The 21,451-nt window shown below is 34.6% G+C and overlaps 1 protein-coding gene across 3 annotated transcripts in view; it reads right to left on the bottom strand.

The window, feature by feature from the left end:
• Positions 1-712: 712 nt before the first annotated feature.
• ATL1 (atlastin GTPase 1) overlaps positions 713-21,451 on the bottom strand; it is a 75,136-nt gene continuing 54,397 nt past the window's right edge. For 2 of the 3 annotated variants that reach the window (XM_041758341.1, XM_041758342.1), the window contains exons 8-15: positions 14,705-14,797; positions 13,534-13,672; positions 8,790-8,917; positions 7,421-7,477; positions 6,473-6,544; positions 4,401-4,832; positions 3,141-3,155; positions 713-1,161 (exon numbers count right to left, since the gene is read on the bottom strand). In XM_041758341.1, the coding sequence (XP_041614275.1) occupies positions 1,051-1,161; positions 3,141-3,155; positions 4,401-4,832; positions 6,473-6,544; positions 7,421-7,477; positions 8,790-8,917; positions 13,534-13,672; positions 14,705-14,797 (1,047 nt within the window). In that variant the 3' untranslated portion in view covers positions 713-1,050. The remainder of the gene's footprint in view (positions 1,162-3,140; positions 3,156-4,400; positions 4,833-6,472; positions 6,545-7,420; positions 7,478-8,789; positions 8,918-13,533; positions 13,673-14,704; positions 14,798-21,451) is intronic. The other variant, XM_041758343.1, reaches the window with a different exon arrangement.

Consider the following 21,451-nt stretch of genomic DNA (forward strand, 5'->3'; position numbering starts at 1 on the left):
TAAGCTTATATTTATGAACTCTCACATAGTTTCCTATTTTACTCTTTTCTGTTACTCATTATTTTATATTACTGTTTAATTTAAACATGGGTTATCTCTAAAGGAAGTTAGAAATTACTATTTTAGAGCTCCCAGATTATGGAATCACTGGTTTAAAAGAACTCAGGTACCTAAAAAGGGATTAGCATACGTTTTTTAAAGTGGAAACAGATTTGTAATGGTGTCAACACTGAAGAAAATGCATTTTTAATTTTAAAAATAGAGATAAACCTCTATGATTCTATATCAATACCTCCCAAACATTTCTAAATTCAGTAAGCATTTGTTTTTAATCTTAGGAACCAGAGTAAACTTTAATAATAGTTCACATGTTAAAAGAATAGACCTATGAAGAATACATTTCTTTGTGTACCAAATGAAAAAATATACAATGCAGTGAAACTCAAGTACATATACAAAGTGATTTTTTTGTGCATTTTTGATCAAGTTTATATTCTATATTAAATCATAATATAAAAGAAGCAGTAGTTTTTGATAAAGCAACTGAAAAACTCTCCTAAATGTCTTTAAAAATAAAAGCTCATGGTATATATAGGGTGATATAGGTTGAATCAAGCCTGTTGGGTTATTATGCTATGCTTAAATGGATGACTATGTGAAATAATTTAAAAATTCTCCTGTAGAAATTAAATGAGCATATCCAAACATAGAGTAATATTACTACATGGTTTAATTATAACCCAGTAGTAGAATTTAGTAAATTCAAGCAGAACACATGTACTGTCATCATAAATAGACACTTTAAATTATAACAGCATATTCGAAGACCAAATTAAGAAACTGTACATGTTAACAAAATGATATAACCATGCATAAATACATCTGCTTATTAAACACTGAAGTAAAAGAACTAAAACCTTTTTGAAGTTTTCAGAGGATCTTGGTATTTTACTCTGTCCTGATAGAAGCACTTTGAATGTTTGCATGGAGACATAAAACTGAATATTTAACTGACAACTGGTCATGCACCTGTACTTCTAAAAATCTGGATTAAATTTTCTTCTTTTCTGATTGTTCAGTAGATTCTGACTTTGGCGCAGGAAAAGCTTGATGATACAGATGTCTATGGGTTGCTGCTGCACTGTAAAGCTTGTATAAAGCCTAGAAATACAAGAATCAAGATGATAAACACAGCTGTAAAATTTTTCCTTTTTAGTGTAATTAGTTTATGGTACTATATAATTAGTATGCTAAATGTGGAATCTTTATATATCATCAGTCTATTTAAGATATAAATTAATAACTAATAATTTTAGAACTCAAAAGTATTTTCACTTCTCCAGTATGTGTATGTTTTTGCTTTTGCAGATTGATCTCTGTGGTAAATGGTTTCTTGCAGACTGCATTTTCTTTTACTTTGCATATCTTTTGGAGCAGAGCTTCCTAAACACTGTGTCCCAGGGATGACTTGAGAACTCATATCGCCAATACTACCAGTTCTAGAGTAATTACAGGAGCTCATAACTTCTGACTGCCAGTAGCTACTTTATTATACATGGCTAGACCACTTGCTATCCAGGCTTCTTTAAAGGTTTTTCAGAATGGGACCAATTTTTTTTCTCCATTATTGCCTGAGATGGTCATGCAAACAAATACATACATTGCCCCTCCCCCTTGATACACTGGGATCCTTCATTTAAACATATTCTCTTCCTTGTTTCCATTACTTGATTCATATCTTACAAAACATTTTTCAGAAGCATTGCCTCAGAAAAGCTTTTTCTCATTAAAGCTGTCCTTTTTGTCCTTTTCCCACTCAGTGAATGTCTAACATTCATTCCCTCTTTGGACTCTCACATACTGAACACTCCATTAAAACCAACTTTTCTGGGTGACGGGCACTAAGGGGAGAACCTGATGGGATGAGCACTAGGTGTTATATGTTGGTAAATTGAATTTGAATTTTAAAAAAAGGAGAAAAAATAAAATCAACTTTTCTGATGTAATTCTGAGTCTGTAGAGTCTGAATATTTTTAAAAGCTTGATATCCTTTAAATAATAACCAATGCCCAGGAAGTTAATTTTTATCTTTTGAAAGTCTCGATGGCTGTTTTTTTAAGTCTAAATAATACCATCATCAGTTCTATGAATACATATTGGTGTAACATGGTACTGTCCTAGATCTATCATAATTCTAACATTCAATTTAATTCCTGTTTTTTTTAATGGATTTGTTTTATTGAGTTTTATATAAAATACTTCTCTATTGACTTGTAAGTATTAAATGTATCATTAATATTGATTAGAGGACATACTCCAGTTATATAGAACAGCAGAAACCGAGGAAAGAATTATGTACTATCTCAGAGTTGTTCGAGATCAGTTTTGCATCCTGAAGATAATGACCAGAATAACTCTACAGAGATCATTTTTCTTAGGTAACAAATGACTGCTTCCTGCAGGTTCAGATTCTTTCCTCAGAGTTTTGCCCATGTGTAGTAGGAGAAATGAACACTAATTACAGGTCAGTCTGTGGTATGTTAAAGTTATACTTTATCCTTGCCTGGAACCTGCTTAAAAATGGTAAAGGTAACTCACTCAAAAGCCCAAGTTTTAAAAACATCTAAGGGTTGTAGCTCCATTTAAATACTGTCTACTAGTTGAGTTTCCTCAAGATTCATAACTGTATTTTTGTTTCACTATGCAGTAGAACAAAATACACAATGTTGGAGCTTAAGAATTTTGAAATTTCCTACATATTTAGGAAATAAAACATAAAACAGGATATTCTTGATAATCAACTCGTATGTTTCATATACAGATCAAATCACATTCAGATGTCTAGAATAAATAGAATATTTTAATCCTATGTTAAAAATTCAGTTAAAATTGTGAATCTTTGAAGAAATGGGAGCAGCTGTCACCAAAGATTTTTTTTTAAATTTAAATCCAATTAACATATAGTGTATTCTTCATTTCAGAGGTAGAGTTCAGTGATTCATCAGTTGCATGTAATACCCAGTGCTCATTACATCAAAGATTTTTTTTAATCCATTAATGGCTAGTTGGCTTAAACAGTAAGAATATCATACATAATCTTTATAAATATATAGCTCTCAAGTTAAAAAAATTTAACTTACCTCATTTGTACTTCCCTGTGGCAAAGGCAGTTTAAAAGGGGGGGAAAAGGCATATATCTTGCTTCATTAATAGCATTATGATAATTCAACTTTGTTTACAGTTTTTCTGAGCATTTAACAACAAATATTAGATATTTTTAGTTCAGATTAAGATTACATATTTTTTCTGAACCTTTTGAAGAACTCAATTCTATATTTCTCATAGGGTTCAGCATCATATTCAAGGAGAGCTTTGATATTTACCTCAAATAGCCCTCTTCAGTCTTCTAAAGTTGGGGGAGCTATTTTAGACAGTGGCTCAGAGGATCCATTCTTTACCCAGAGTGCTACCATTAGTTTATCTTAACTAGATTCTTCAAAGGCACATGGTAAATTCATTAGTTAAAATTCTATTATAAAGAGTATATGTAAGTATATAAATGCTGGGAAAATTATAACTATTACTTGCTACCTGCAGAATATAAATGTTCAAAAGTCTTAACACTAACATTTTATGAAACCTCTCAATTTTAGCTTCACTAAATGCCCCTAAATTTTCATGAGGTAACTGAAGACCCTTCCAGAATGAGAGAGTGAGTTCATTATTGTTCTAGGTGTGTTTATAATTGTCTTCCCTATCCATAATCAATTATTTGAACAGTGGACCACAGTGACCCTGACTAGGCCATGGTTAATTGAAGCATAAAGGACAACTGACATAAGCAGCTGGTCCAGAGGTTGACCTGGACTCATGCTACAGCCTGGTACAAATGCCTACTTCATATAGAAACAATCTGAAGTAATCAGATCTTGCTTTTAAGGAGTTTATACTAAAAGACACAGTGATACAACAACTTATTATAGTGGTTCACATACACCTCTAGCAAAGCAAAATGCTAATCAAATGATAGGTTTAAGTATGAAGTAATCTTAGCACATAAACAAGTCACAATCAGCTCAATAAAAACTCAGCTATACTTTCTCACACTTTTAACAACTTTAACTTTTAGGATAAAAAAAAAAGTGAAAGACCAAACTGCCTAATCCACAGATATTTGAAAATACTGAAATGTTAACTGGAAAACATTTGTGTAAGACTTCATATATTGTATTATAGTTAGTTGTTTGTATCTAGCCATCTTGACAGATTTTAAAGCTCTTGAAGTCTTGGCCCAAGTCAGGTTCACCTGTTTAGTTCCAACATCTAACATTGTGTCTGGTACACAGATGGCATTCAATTGTGTGTTGCAGTTAGTTGAAAAGTATTAAAAGTATTCCTACCTGGTCCCACAAGGCTGCAGCCACCTGGTCTATTACAGCTCCCAGCTCTCGGTATTCTCCAGAGTACCGGATGTATGCCCAGGTGCAGAGGGTGATAAGAGTCAGTCCCATTATCATATTGCATAGGCTAGCTATGATGTCCAAACCAATGAATCCAGTCACACCAGCAATCACATAAGTGATAAAGATGACAACAAACAGTGTGGCTGGGGTACGAGCTGCATGGAAAATATTTTTGCTATCATTGTGCTTGATATACTGGATGTAAAGTTCATCTATTTCACTCTCCAACTGTTGCAGGTAACGACGGCTAAATTCCTCCCCACCCATTTTCTTCACCCCTCGGAATAGCTTCACAGATTCCTCCTTGAGCTCCAAATGTTTGGTCTGTAGGTCATTAGGTGCCAGAAATGGTTTGTCACCACCACAAATCTGTATCAGATAGAGAAGTGCTGTTTATGCAATGCACAGTAAAATTAGCAACTGTATCAAAATCTTCCACTTCCCTAGTTGAATTTGTTAGAACACTATAATCAGGAGTCTACATAAATGTTTTGTCAGCCTATATCTTTACATACTCCATATAAGGCATAACTGAAAGTGGGACCAGTACTTAATAGATGACTTATATAAATCCATTCTTAATTTTTATTTTCTTTTTGACCTGGAAAAGAATATCCAAGACTTAGAAATCCAAGTTCCTTAAGATGAAAAGGCATGATTCAAAGTGAACTGCAAATTGAGTTCATTCAAAGAATGAACCCAAATTCAAATAAACTACTTACATTCAAGATCCTCTGGGAAATTTATTCTACCTATACTGAAGTATTTTTGGTCAGTGAGGTTCAACTTAATAGCAATGCTATAAAACTCTAATGTAGGGGGGATCCCTGGGTGGCTCAGTGGTTTAGCGTCTGCCTTTGGCTCAGGGTGTGATCCTGGAGTCCTGGGATCGAGTCCCACCTTGGACTACCTGCATGGAGCCTGCTTCTCCCTCTGCCTGTGTCTCTGCTTCTCTCTCTCTGTGTCTGTCTTGAATAAATAAATAAAACCTTTAAAAAAATGTAAAATGAAAAACATGTTTGTTGTCAGTTTCACTGATTTTGTTTGAATGGAGCCCTTTCCGTATTTTCTTCAGGAAACTTAATGGATGTATATATTCAGTGTTCTTGGACCACATTTTCAGTTTTTTCAAAAATTACACGGGAAATCTGTTACCCATACCTATCACTTTGGTTGAGATTTAACTCTATTAAGCATTCTCTCATTCTAGTTACCCTTTAGTTATGTTGTGAATACAATTCCATATACTGTATTTCCCTTGACTCCTAAGACTCCCATCAATTTTGGATGTAATTTATATAAGAAATATTTTCAGAGGGAAAACTTGTATTTATTAGTAGATACATAATTATTAGATGCATCCTAATTCAGAATGTTAAAAAGAGGAATGAAATGCAGTATGTAGAAACACTGGCTCTTAAAGTTTAATTTCTTTTTTTTCCTATGGGTTTTGTTTTATTTTTGAGAGAGAGCACGATGAGATAAAGGACCAGAGGGAGAGGGGGAGATAGAATCTTAAGCAGGCTCCATGTTTGGTGTGGAGCCCAATGCAGGGCTCAATCTCACAACACTAAGTTCATGACCTGGGCCAAGATCAAGAATCAGACACTTAACCAACAGAGCCACCCAGGCACCATAATGGGTTTTTATAGTTAAGATAGAAATACTGGGATTGTTGCATGAAGGGAGGTGTAGTGAAGAGAGGGTAGCACATGTTATTTTAATTACTAGAGCTTATAAATTGTGGGAAGATGTGGCAAAAAATAAAAGTATCTCTAGAGAAAACACATTTGAAATGTGTATTAAATTGTGCATAGTGTTACTTTCCTGAAAAATATTTTAGGAATACAATAAATAGAAATGTGAGATACAGAGGCTGAGAAAGAATAAGTCAATGCCACTTCTTTGCATACGTGTAGATAGTGTAACTTGGAAGAAAAAAGAATGAGCTCATGGAAGAAATACTGATTTTATTTAAAACATAATTTAAAATATTATTTAGTTCTTACCTCTTCCATCTTTTTGTTGTATGTATCCTTGGCAGTTGCCACGGCCGCTAAATTGTTAGCTTCTGCTGTGGCCTTTGGACAAAGTACAAAATAAGATGTAAAATGGAATTCATATTTATTAAACCTTCACAGGCAATTCTTATTTCTGAATATTGTGAAAGAAATATACAAGAACACAAGGTCATGAAATAAGTTGAAAGGATTAAAGTATTTCCACTATATTTCTAAAAATTTGTAAAATTAAAATTTCAAAATACGTAAAACATAGTTTAACTCAGTAAGCCATAGTTATAAAAATGAATTTTCATTTGGAAGATTTTTTCCTCTTAAAAAAATATCTTTAAGCCTTTCATCAAATGTAGGGGGAAAATTTACAAACCCAAACACATGGGAAATAATATATAGTTCATTTTGTATGAACTGACATATATAAAAACATGTCTTAGGTTTAAGGACTGATACTGATAGAACAATGGATCACTGGTAACAAAAGAACTATTAACAAAGTTTTTAGATAAGTAAGGAAAAAGCTAGTTTTTCCTTTCTTAAATGTTTATTTGTAGAGACTATTTGTTTTAAAGCCTGGACCTCCTTTTCTGCTTGTTAATGTGTGAACCTAAACCACGGTATGAGTCTGTTTTCTAAACCAATTTTGTACAGAGAGAATTATGAAAGCTTTGGTATAAAGTGTTTGTATGTCCGCACAAGTGATGCTCCTCTATGTGTATATGAAAATGTTTAGCTTAAGACACAAACAGCAGTTAACAGAAAAACAATCTTCCAATAAATCATTCCACTATTTTTGTTTGCTAATTTCTGACAGCCAGATTGGAGCATATCTTTAGCTTATTATAAATATAAAGCTAAGGAAACCCTAGCTTTAGTGACAAGCAGGTTTTAAAATGTCATGCTTCCTGATTAATACCTGTAACATTAAAAAAAAAATACCTGTAACATGGATTTGGGATGTGGTAATTCTTCACCTTGATAGATCTTTATATAAGCCTTAAAAAAAAAAAAAAGATTCATGTTCAAGAAATTCCATTCAATATTTTTGTAATTCTGTTAAATTGTATTCTAAGGTCTAAGGTCTTGACAGGCTTAGGAACTATTATCTTTCTCATGTTAATTCTCCTTTTCTTAGTTCTGCTCTTTTTCCTGAAGTGCCCCTTTCATGTAACTCCACTTGCCAACCCTACCCTTTTTAAAGGCTTACTTAATAAACTCACTCTTCTAAAACTTTCTCACATCCCTCTGCTAGGAGTAACCTTTTTTTTTTTTTTTTCAGTTACTCACAGGCATTTGTACCTGTTGATGTCAGAAGTGTTATGGAAGAAATTTCTGTAAGGGTCCTTAATCTGCTAAATTCTAAGCTCCTCCGTAGTGTTAGGCACAGTGAGAATTCAATTTTCTTTTAAGATTTCAAATTTTAATAGATAAGTAACATCATTTATTGCTATGAGTGATGAAGATAAATACACAGGAGGTATGTTGTCAGTATTTTAAATGACAAAAATGTGAATTTAAAAAATTGGTATTTTAATCCTTGGAGCATCCATCCACAAATTAGATTGGTAACTGAAATTCCCCACTGTATATGTGGATTGGTTAAAAAACAAAAATGTAGTATTCAGTGCTACTTAAGGTAAGCAATAAATGCAAATAATGGTACTTCAAATCGGCCCCTGGTGCTGAGAGACGAAATGCGTTAAGAATTTTCTCCAGGGATCCCTGGGTGGTGCAGCGGTTTGGCGCCTGCCTTTGGCCCAGGGCGCGATCCTGGAGACCCGGGATCGAATCCCACGTCGGGCTCCCGGTGCATGGAGCCTGCTTCTCCCTCTGCCTATGTCTCTGCCTCTCTCTCTCTCTCTCTCTGTGACTATCATAAATAAATAAAAATTTTAAAAATAAAAAAATAAATTAAAAAAAAAAGAATTTTCGCCAATAGGAAGGCAAAGATAACCCCTTTGGGAACATCTTCAGAATAAAGGTAAAATTCTGTAAGGCTAATGACTGAGGCCTACTACATGTTATGGACCTTGAGCAACACCTTCTCCCCCAGCAAAAAAAATAGACTTTACCAGCTCAGATATATTCATACTTCAAAATATATTGCTCTCAAGATAAAGTTAACTCTAAGAGTTTTCTTTAAAATTTTAATTTCAGAAAGCAAGCTCCTCTTGGGAGTCTCATGATTTTTTTAAATCTTTATAAATTCCTCATAACTTTGTCCCCATATTACAGAGTCTATAATTTGATTGATTGTTTCAAGTAGGAACTGCATTCCAAAACAATGCTCTAGAAATGAGAGTGATACCTTGAAGTACTCCACCAGACCTCGGCAGGTGATTTTGTTCCCATTGATCTCTTTAATATCTAGGCTCTCAGGACTAAGTAGCCAAGGAATGAGTATTTTCAAGTTTTTGATGAATTCATCATCTATTTCTACAAGTAAAAGCACATCATTATTTTAAAAATCTAATCCAGTCCTCCATGCCATACAATAAAACATCCTTTGATCCTCCATTTCTTCCCCAGTGATAAAGCCATCACTTATTTTCCCATCATCTAAACAACTCCTGAAGACCACTTTTCTGGAATAAATGATCGATCCTCCTTACCTAAACTACTGTTAGTCTTTATTTCAATTACATATTAACTTATCCTCCAACCATAAAATAGCTTTCTTGATGTTAAACAACTATTTTACTCCCTATTCACATGACCATTTAAGTATTCTGATGTACTTAAGTTTGTTGGTGGTTTTATAAATGGGGAAAAGGCCAGATACTTACTGGCTTATAAGATGTCTTCCCTCCAGAAAATCTATGCCAAAATCGCTGTTTTTCATGTACCCACCTTATGAAAGCATTTAGAACTGGGTAAGGTGTACTAAGTAGAACTCAAGTTCAGAAGGATGGTGATGGTGATACCACCTCTGGTGGTGAAACTCACCAATACAAAATAACGTGGCAAGAGGAGGCCATGAAGACAAATCAGAGGATGTCTATCTGAGTTGTTTACCTACCATGTTTAGGACAACTGATGACATTCCTGTATTATAGCATTAGGTTTAAGCTTAACCTTACATATTTAGTGAAGTAACACAGAAGACACATCTTCAGAGAAGTCTTTTTGAACACTGATAATTTCTGAAATCATTATTTTAAAAGATACAGAAAAATACACCTACATTAAAAGCTAGATATGTCCAGAAATCTAATATCTAAGTAAATGTAGTAATTGCCTATAATTTTTAAAAATCTGAATTTCAGCAGAGTCACTGAGTTTTCAAGCTTTAGGACTGATGATTTCTGAGGTCTTAAGGATAATGATTCAAATAGTGATTGTGTTTGCATTTTCCTTGCTATTACAATGCCACTATACACTGAAATGGCAATTTACATAAGAATTCATGTTTCTCTTCTCTTGCTTGCTGCTTTTATGTGATGTATGAGCATAATGTTGGAAACCCTTCAGACTTTTTTTAACTTCATGTTTTGTACACCTTTGAAATTTTAGTGACCATATTTTATGAGTACTTGTATAGTTTATTCAAATGTATTTCGCTGTTTGCATTGTACCAATTTTTATTGATAATTTTTCTTTGTATTATATTTTGATTTATTCAGATGCATTTATTCAAATTTATTATTGTGGTTTGCTTTCTAGTTAGCAATATTCACTAATAATACTGGTGTTTGTATTATGTTACCACATTCCATGTTAATGTTTGCTGTGCATCAGTATTCACTGATACTGATGGGTTTCTTTTTTGCTATACAACTTTATGTGATTTTTAGCATTTGTAAAATATTACTATATATCTAGAATGTATTAATTCTTCTTGAATTTTTGTATAAAACAAAAACCTTGTTATAACATTACTTTAAGATCACTTCCAACACATGTATTTAAATTCCACCCCCTCATTCCCTTATAAAATGGGAATGGAATAAGATAATATCTGTATATCTATTGCCCCAGCAAGTGTAATTATCATTAAAGTAACCAGCATAGAACCATATATTTGGATTAAAAGTGTGTTCTGAAGATGGTATGAGCCACAATCTTTGTTCTGAGACCAATACCAGTATTCCAGTTTTGGATTCAGCAAGTACAAACTAAAGATTCATAACATGCACAAGTGGTGAGCTCTTGCTAACGATATTAGTTCAACACAGTAAAAATGAGCCAGAACATCTATGGGCCAGATCAATTTACAGCAATTACTAATTAGCTCTGGCCTACTGCAAGTATTCAAATAAATATGTGTGGGCAGATTATTATTTGGAATGATGTTCTATTTCCATTATTTCTTCAATAATTTTTGCCACAAGAGGGATCCCTGGGTGGCACAGCGGTTTAGCGCCTGCCTTTGGCCCAGGGCGCGATCCTGGAGACCCGGGATCAAATCCCACATCGGGCTCTCGGTCCATGGAGCCTGCTTCTCCCTCTGCCTGTGTCTCTGCCTCTCTCTCTCTCTCTGTGACTATCATACATAAATAAAAAAATTAAAAAAATTAAAAAAAAAATTTTGCCACAAGAGTAAAACTTTGCCAGGAATGCAGGGGCTGGGCCAGAGTGGTTATCTGTCACAATAACTGGGGATGTAATAACATACTTTATAAGAGCTCTGCAGGGCAGATGCACTGGTGAAGCACTGCTGTGTAAATCAACCAAGGAAGTTTTTTTTTTCAGGATTACCTGACTGACAATGCATTAGAAACACCTTTTTAAAATGAATTCTCTTGCAATGGTGTTTGGCTATGCTTCCAGAAGTCTAACTGAAGCTGCTAAGGATGTATCGCCACAGTTTATGATGTGATTACCTGGTCATTCTATGTATGGTACTGTAACACAGAGCAAAAGAAAGATAACTCCTTGTTAATTAAAAGATTAGATTCACTAAGTTAAGAGGGGTATTCAGTGGGGACTTAGAAAGAACTGGTTGACTGTAGCACAAATGAACCTAATCCTTTTGATTTCCTATGTGGGAAGTTGTTAAATTACTAACAGTTAATTTGAATCATAGTATTTTAAGTTTCATATAACATGGGAAATGGTAAGACAATTTCAATGTGAAGGACCATGAACAAATATAGTAATTATAATAGTTATGATTGATAGTGAGCTAGAAAGTTATTTCTATACATTTGTGAAAGTGTATGTGAGAATTATGATTGAACAATTTTTGCACAATTTTTTATTCAGAGACATTTCTTCCCTAGAGGAAGAAAGTTACTAAAATGCTGACCCTCTGGAAAATGGCATGGCCAATGGACAAGACACCATGGGTAGAAACCACATCAACTTACAAGATTTAGAATGGGATGGAAAAACAATGTGGATAGCTGACTTTCAAAACTGCCCAAGGAGAAACTGAGGCTCATTAGAACATTCTGGCACACATGTGAACACAGAAATTCAGCAGAAGTCCTACAAAGCCTCATCAAAACGCAACTTAGATGGGCACCTGAAGCTGCTTTTCATTTCTTTTTCTCTCAGGCTAGCTACTTTGGTAAACTCATAATTTGGGGGTACCTGTAAAACAACTGTGTGGGTGAATATATGTTTAGACATTTGAATAAAAGTTGATGTAAAACAAATCTGTTAAAAAATGGGGGTTCTAGATCTGTGTGATTTGTCTTAAACTCTCTCCTTGAGCTCTTTCATTGTAAAATATATCAGTTACTTTAAGAACTGTACCTGTATAGTATAAGAATGGAACAAGCCAGAGTACTTTTTTGTTCCAATAAAGGATTGTTGAAAGCCTACCCACCCCCTGCCTGTTTACGACTCCCCAACTCCAGAGAAGAAAGAGGGGCCTGTGGGAGCCCTGTCTTTATGAAATTTATTCAAAACACAATGAAGGCATTAGGTAACTACACAGTATCAAGAGGTCTGTGGGCTCATTGGTTGGCTGGAATTCATAAGTGATAGTGAAGTGACAGGATCCTGCAACTCATGCATTACTATGTGCCTACTGCTATGTGTTCTGTTATATAAAGATAATTCAAAATGTGTATAGAAAAACGCTGATGATTGAGAAATTTGGGATTCTATTTAGGATACTGTCATAGTTAAATATAAGGTATCTAAGTATAAATGTCATGCATGGATACAGGGGTAAAAAACAGGTTTGCTTTTCAAACCTGCCAATTCCATAAAAGTGATACATATTATGTTGTTCCTTTTTAAGAGTAATTTTAAAGCCCTTTGAGAACAGTTGTGCTGAAAGCTTGTCATATCTCTGTCTCACCAACCCTGGCACAATGCAGAAAGGCCATGGTAAATTAAGCAAATGTCTGAAATCAGTGGTATGTGTACTCAATGCTAGGCTTATAAGTTAAAAAGTCAGAAATGTCTTTGTACTACTTTGTTATTAACTACAAAGCAAATATCTAAAGACCTGGTGATTATTTATAAGGAAACACTCACTTCTGTTTTTTCAGACTCCTACCTCTACCCTACCCCACCACTTTTTCTAACAAGTTGAGTTGCTTTGGAATCTTAAAATGTTAGTAATGCCTCTGCTTGACAAGCCAACTATATACTATTAGTATACACTGTTTCAAAAACACTCTAGTGCTTTTGGATTTTTCAGAAACTGGTCTTCATCCAGAAGAAGATTTCATTTTTAGTGAAGCTTTTAATAATTTAGAATTGTTATTTTATAACAATAATTATAGAACTTATAACATTGGCATAATATAAGCTATTTTTCTCCTCTAATGTAAAGAAGGAAAATTTAACAGGAAGACATTAAAGAACACTTCTCAATGTACAAAGTTGAGCAGGAATGTATGAAAAGGGGGGAGTCACTGCCTCCCAGGTGAACACAGGATTTTGCCTATTTTCTCTGTGGATGTATTCAGTACCCATAGAATCCTACAGTTCACCAAGGAGGTGTTTCTAGCACCAGCCCAGGATTCCCAGTTCTCTTGATAATTTTTAATCATCAGCCTCACTAAGTGGATAACCTAGATTAGCCGGGCAGATAAAAATGACAATTTTATAACCAGACTAAGTAATAGAAACATATTCATTAAAAGACAAACCTTTTAGTTTTCCATCAAAGTTTGGATTGGTAGCTACTTTTAAGCCAGGATGAGGTAGCAGAAAACAGGAAATTTTGGTGAAACAGGAATGGATGTGTTTTCGAACATTCTGAAGTTCTTCATGCTGGTTCCCTGAGACCTGCAGCAAATCATTCTGAAGTTTAAACCACATTCATCATAAATTGAATTCCAGAAGAATTCTGTTATATCTCATATTTGCTATGTCTGTCTGGTCCTACAATGATAAAAATGACATGGCAGGGCTGATACTGAAGAAAAAATAGTCTTGAGTGGATGGCCTTATCTAAATATGGCATACATATAGCATTATTATTAGAATTAACAAATGTTTACTCTTAGGCTAACTTAGGTGGGCCTTCCCATTTTTTAGTATAAGTTAGTGGGGTTTTATTCTCGCTAGTTCTTACAAATGCCAATTTTAATTCAAAGTACTTAGGAAACATGAATAGATCCTAAGATATTCCTACCTTCTTTTCAGGAGAGACTCAAGATAGCCTCTCCTCACCTGGTAGGTATACATTTAAATTCTAGAAAGGCATCTGAATAGTTGGGTATTTATAAGCTAAACTGTCCTGATTTTTTAAATGTATTTGACAGGTACCCTAAAAGTAATCATAAACTTAAAAAGAAATCTTGATTATCAAGAAAGCTTATTTAATCTTGATTTAAAAATTTTTCTCAGTAGTTATTTGTTGTGATATCTGTCCAATGTAAACAATCCATTCAATACTGAACTATCCTGACATTGAAAATGGACAATCCTCTAATTTCACTTTTTGTGAACTATTAGCAAAATGTTCTAAGATTGACTTTGGGGATTTCAAAATTAGATATTTCTGTTAAATTGACTTTTAAACTTCTAAAACATGAGTCCAGATATTTGTACTGTCAGCCTTGAACTGATTTAATTATCCAAAATAAAAGATATGTCTTTGGGAATAAATCATTGCTTTATAGATATCTATGTATCGTAATTACTGATAATATTTAAAACTATAACTTTGAAAGTATTGTATTAAATATCAATCTTTGTTCATAGAGACACTAGAAGAATCAAATAAGATTGTATCTAATAAGTACCCATTCTACAAGTCATTCAACAAAATTCTAGATTACTACTGGTGAAATTTCATGCAAGTAAATAACAAACCTTGAGGCGTTTTTCCAAGAATTTGGAGCCACCTTCAGCTCCGTATGAAAATTCGTATGGGAAACTCCAATCCCGAACAAGAAATATCAGACTCTATGAAACAGGAAGAAGAACGAATTGATAAGGGAACTTTAAATGGCCTCCCTGGGCTTTACACTGAAACCAATTAAATGCTATTACTATCATTTGAATAGTTTTCTATACCACACTATGGAATTACAAAACCAAACATAAAACCTTGAAAATTTCTGAGCAATCTCTTCCCTATGAGATCATCTGCCCTGTTCTCACTAAGTGTAAACAGAAAGCTGCACCAAAACTGTTACATAGAGCTATTCAGCCAGTTTGAGGACACCTCTGTCTCTCATCTCTTGGTGGTACACATTTATCTTGACAATTTGGGGACAGCTTTTTATGAAGGTTCAAAGTTTTATTTCAGGACAGTTTTATCATCTCTTTAAATATTTTTCCTCTATTACATTTGTCCCATTCGCTTCTTCAGAGTGTCTCAGTATACATATATACGCACATGGATAGGAATCTAGGTTTTATGGGGCCTGAAGCTTATATAATCTGTTGAAGGGAGGGCTCAATAGGAAAAAGAATATAACATTGGGCTTGAAAGTGAATATTTAATGGTCAAATAATTTAGCAAATGGATAGACCATGGTTTATTTTGCCATCATCCTAGATGTTTTCCAGTTTTTCTATTATTCTAAGAAATGCATTGATAAGCATCCTTGAAGCTGAATATTTGTTCACATCCAGAAGGATTTTTTAGGGACTGTGGTTTCTAAAATTAGAAAAATTATTAGAATCATTGGGAGGCTTTTAAAAGTATAGAATTCTTAAGTCCCACTCCAGACCTCTTGAAACCAAAGTAATAGCAGCTTTCCTTTTAGTGCCTATTATATGTCAACCATAATACCAGGGATTATACACATGATATTTCATGCATTCCTGCAATTGCCAAGAGATAGGTTATAATTTATAACCCTTTTCAGAAGAGATAATATAAAAATCCCCGCCATCTGACAATAGGTGACTTGGCCAAAGGCATTGAGATGGAACAGCTAGCGTTTAAACCTGGGCTACTTCAAAACCCCTGCTGCACTGCCTCAACTAGAAGTGTAAAACATGTGCTGTAGTTTACAACCTGAAGTTTGACAAAAGCATGCTTTTAAAAAAAGATTTATTTACTTATTTTAGAGAGAGTGAAAGAGAACACGAGTGGGAGGGAGCAGAGGAAGAGAAGGAGAGATTCTCAAGCAGACTGTGCTGAGGATGCCAGACGTGGGCTCAATCTCACAACCCTGAGATCAGGACCTGAGCTGAAACCAAGATTGAATGCTTAACAGATTGCGCCACCCACATGCCCCTTAAATCATGCTTTTATAAGATTAAGTGATACTTCAAATTTTAGTTTCTTAAAAAATGCAGGAAACTGAGAAAAAAATCACTAATTTTTATGAAGTTTGCTATCTTTAAACGATCTTTCTAAAAGTTTATACCTTCTGAGTTTCTAACAGAATCTTTAGTCTTAAAATGTGTTGATATATCTTTAAAGATTTTATTTATTTGAGAGAGAGTACACACAAGGCAGAGGGAGAGAAGTGGATTCAGCACTGAGTGGGGACCCTGAAAACATGAGGTGAAGTCAGACGCCCAACCTACGAACCAGCCAGGTGCCCCTGTTAATATGTCTCTTAATTCTCATTTGATCTCTGGGTTTGTCCTCCATTTCTTCTTTTCCCTTACAGTTTATCTATTAAAGTATCTAAGACTTTGACCTGTAAAGTTTCCCATAACTCGGATCTTGCTACTTGCATATTCACAGGCAATTCAACATGCTCTTTCTTTTGTCCTCTGGATTTTCTGCAAATTGGCAGCTGGGTACAGAACCTGGATCTCAGGTCGTATTTCTTTGGTGGACTGCTCTTCTATCAGGAGGCACAGAGTCTATGATTATCTTACTTTTGGCGAAATTATGTCATCTCTGTTAATCTGAAGTTCATTCTTCAGTAGCTTTCTCATTAAGGGCTCATGAAAACAATATTCTTTGCATTCTTACATGTTGATAAGTTTGTGACCTGTTAAAAACAGTTGTCACTTTCTATTTGAAAGTCAGTTTTGCTGGATATAAAATCTTTGGCTCACATCTTCTCTCCTAAAACCAGGACACTTCTTGGTTTGCATTATGGATTTTTTTCCCCCAGACTTTTGTGGGGAAAGAAGAGATTCTTGTGGAGAGGAGAGTTTAAAAATACCACTGGGGCACCTGGCTGGCTTAGTCGATCCAGCATGTGACTCTTGATCTTGGGGGGATTGTGAGTTCGAACCCCACTTTGGTTATAAACATTGCTTAAAAATAAAATCTTTAAAAAATAAAAGACCCCATTTGCTATCTTAAACAGTTCACTATATTTAATAGATGCCCATTTTTATCAGAATAAAATAATAATTTGTATTTAGAACATTTCTACCTAAAATATGTATTTTGAAAACAGACGTTAGCTAGGAAGCAATTTGTGCAAACAGAAGTTCATGAACCAGGACAAATGAAACCAAGTATGTGGATCTGGCTATATTTTGCATTTTTCTTGGGAAACTTTAGTTTCATTTTTGGTCTTTTTCACTGGGCATCTTCCTAGTTCGATATAATGAGGACCATATGTAGAACAGGATCAAATACAAAGTCTTACTTTCTGAAATCAGTGACCTATATTCTATCTATCCATCTGTCTACAGTATCAACTTCCCAAGTTCCCATCCAATGATGTGCTGGTAAACTGGCTCTCCAAGAACAACAACAAAATGCCTTGATTTTTTTTTTAACACTTGACCATTTCTGTGGTTTAAATATGCCCACTATGGCTCATTTCAAGCTACTAGCAGTTTAATTACGGGCTTATATAATTCCTGAATATTTACTAATTAGTTTTCATGAATTGGTATAATAAGGTTGCTATAGCATACTCACTAGTCCCATCCCCTCCCAAGATAATTTGTATGCTTTATATTTATCATGTATGGAATTCTATGAATCTTAGTTCTTATGTCAAAGTCATCAGTTTTTCCACAATACTGAATCTTGATTTGCTCTTACATACAAGTAGAGATAAAAATAAAAAATATAGATTATCCTAATTTGCTCAGATAAAAATATTTGAGTTCATAAATACTTTTTTAATGAATTAATTCCAGTCCAGCAAATGGGGCAAATGATGGGACCTATGCTATGCATATCCCACTAATGATCACATATATTTTTTTAATCATCAAAAACATAACCTTTGTTAACTTTCCTTTGGAGGCTATATCCTTCAGGAATTATTCAGGAGTGTTACAGCACTAGTATAAATGGTAGAGAAAAACAGAAAAAAATCCAAATGCTCAACAACAGGAAAATGGCTAAATTATGGCATATTAATAGCTACTAATATTATAAATATGTGGAATATATAAATACATGTGTTGATTATGTCAGAATCTTGTCAGTTTGTGAGTCACTGTGCTGAGTCCATAACACAGGAGCAATGACTATGAGATTATTGCTCGTACAGTACTGTCCTGACCTCTGCTTGCTTGAGGAACCAAGCTGCTCCTCAAAGCACATTTGACTAACCTGTTAAAGGCTTGTATATATCCAAGCTGGCCCCTCCTCCTGGAAAAATGCCTGCTTTCTATTTGTACTGTACTATAACCCTAACTGTTACACTTATAAGATAAAATACCTTTTTCAAAAAAATTCAGAATAACAGTGGTCATTATGGTGATCTTTGTACATACCAAAATAAATAACTAACACAGTTAAGAGGAGCTTCATAAAAATTAGAAGATGAAATGTCAAACACTCATTAGTTAGCATCTTTAATTAGTAAACTGAGACCTCAAAACAAAATGCTGAATCTAAGACAGCATCTCTCAATTTGACTCTTACCTTCTGAAACCTATCCTCCTTGTATCTGTTTTTTTTTTAATCTCTATTTTATCTTCACCACTCACTCACTGTACCCCTTCATTCCTTCTGCTCTTTCCCTTGACCTCCTAAACGATTTTCAAGGGACTTTTTTGCAGAAAGGGACTGGCTGCATTGCCCCAAACAACTTCAATTTGCTAGACCAGAAGGCTGTTCTCTAGAAGCTGAATTTAAACCCTGGTCTAGAGTTGAGTTTCAAGGAATTTCTTTAACCTAAGAAGACAGAAATCTGCAGAATTCAGGATTTTGTTAGATACTTACTGACCCGAACCATCAGTTTTGTTCCAACTAGTTCACTTAATTGTTAGTCCCTCAGGTGGGAAAAAAGTGCTTAAAAGCAGGAGGGTAGAAAAAGACCAGGAGAACATTTAAAAAACCCCAGCTCTTCAAAATAGTAGTAGTAGTAGTAGAAAGAATAAATTAAAACATTTTAATAGCCTTTAGAGGGCAAGAAAAAATAGACAAAACACCACATAAGACCTTTCATTAGACTTTTTTTTTTTTTATAGATTAACTGGTCAAAGATTCAGAGTTGTAAACAATATAAAGATCAATCATAGGAAATATTATAAATAGACTTCAGGAACTTTTCAAACAATCTTTTGGGTATCTAAATAGCTGAAGTAAAGGGAACCCTGTCTTCTCTTTTTCGAATGGGTTCACACATAAAATACAGGAATCAGAAGAAAAAAAATTAAATGTCGAGGTGTTGAGCGGTTTTTATTGATGTTAGGGGGGGATCTCTCTATTTCCTGGATCTGAATGCCTGTTTCCCTTCCCAGATTAGGAAAGTTTTCAGCTATGATTTGTTCAAATACAGATTCTGGACCTCTGTCCCTTTCGGTGCCCTTGGGAACCGCAATTAAACATAGATTTTTCCTTTTGAGGCTGTCACTTATTTCCCTTAACCTATCCTCATGATCTTTTCACTGTTTTTCTTTTTTCCTCAGTTTCCCTCTTTGCCATCAACTTGTCTTCTATGTCACTCACTCATTCTTCTACCTTGTTAACCCTCGTCGTTAGGACCTCTAGTTTGGATTGCATCTCATTTAATTGATTTTTAATTTCTACCTGATTAGATCTAAATTCTACAGTCATGAAGTCTCTTGAGTCCTTTATGCTTTTTTCTAGAGCCACCAGTAGCTTTGTAATTGTAGTTCTGAATTGGCTTTCTGACACTGAATTGTAATCCAAATTTTGTAACTCTGTGGGAGAGAGGACTGTTTCTGATTATTTCTTTTGAGGTGAGTTTTTCCTTCTAGTCATTTTGCCCAGTGCAGAGTGGCGAAAACCAGTTGTACTTGATAGAAGCGTGAACTCTTCTCACTGTGACATTCCAGCTGTTCTGTCTTTAAATCTCAGGCCCAGAAGAAAAAAACTTGAATGAGAAATCATCAATTTAAAAATTTCCAATATATAGCTGACTTTTCATAGGGGCTCGAATAGTCAGCAAGGTAGAAATCAAAACAAATTTGTGGCCCTCGAGATAAAAACAAGACAAAATAGCCTCTATTCTTTAAGAATAGGGAACCCATCAATAGGGACACCTACAGATATAGCAAGCAAAAAATCCACTTGAAGAACCAACGTCCCTTTTTGACTAAAAATACCTACAGGCTGTACAACTCAAAAAGAAAGTGAAGAATCTCTCTGAGCAAAAATCACCAAGGACATAAGCAGAAAAACTGGAGAAGAATTTGTAAGAGTATAGATTAATACCTTCCAAAGCACATAAATCTTTCTTTTTTACATATAGGCCAGAGCAGATATTAAATTACAACATGCATGCATCAATGACCCATTGCCTTTCATGGCCTATTCCCTGATCCAGTAGCCAAGGTTTATCTTCTTGCTTCAGAGCAGTTGCAGTCTTGTCTAACTACTTGAAGCATCTTTAGTATCCCCTTTAAATCTGGTATACCATATATGATCACTATTGCTAACTGAAAACATGTAACTTTTTTCTGTTAGTCTTAACTAATGAAATGCTATTTTATTGTTTTCGTATTGCCACCCAACAACTGATACTTTTTTAATTAAGTAGGTTCCACGCTCAGCATGGAGCCTAATGCAGGTCTTGAGCTCATGACCTTGAGCTCGAGACCTGAGCTGAGATCCAGAGTCAGATGCTTAACCACCTCAGGCACCCTTAACAACTAATACTTTCAATTCAGAAACTCTACTACCTTTACCTACTAAAAGAGAACTTCGTGATTGTGTTTCTCCAGTTCAAGAAGGGGCCATGCCCAGTACAAAAATTTTGGACACTCTCACACCAACTTATGACTTAATACTGTTTATGGATCTTATCTTGAAAACATAAAGAGGTAATACTAGGATGGATATGTAATAGCTAAACCAGACTTTGAATCCAGGTCTTTCAATTTTGAGCCCAATGGATTTACTTCTATGCAAACTATATACAATCCCAAATATGTATATATCACTATGATTAGCAAACATTAAACATCTGCTGTGCGAACTTAGGTGTACTAGATTACAAAAAAGTAAATTACAAAGCTCTTGCTCTCAAGGTTTTTATAATTTAGTGAGACAGGATATGCACATTCAAATCTAAGACTACACGATATAGCTCAGTAAGTGCCTAGGATTAGAGAGGAGAGGAGAAGCACTGAAGGCTGGTGGATGTGCCAGGGTGTAGAGCCTGTGGCCTCCCTAGGTTGATGAGCAGCTCTGCAACTTAAAAGAGATTACATGACCAGGAACAAGTTTCTCAACTCCTTTATGCCACAGTGTTTCCTTATCAG

Source organism: Vulpes lagopus, chromosome 6, assembly GCF_018345385.1.
Source record: "Vulpes lagopus strain Blue_001 chromosome 6, ASM1834538v1, whole genome shotgun sequence".
Lineage (NCBI taxonomy): Eukaryota > Metazoa > Chordata > Mammalia > Carnivora > Canidae > Vulpes > Vulpes lagopus.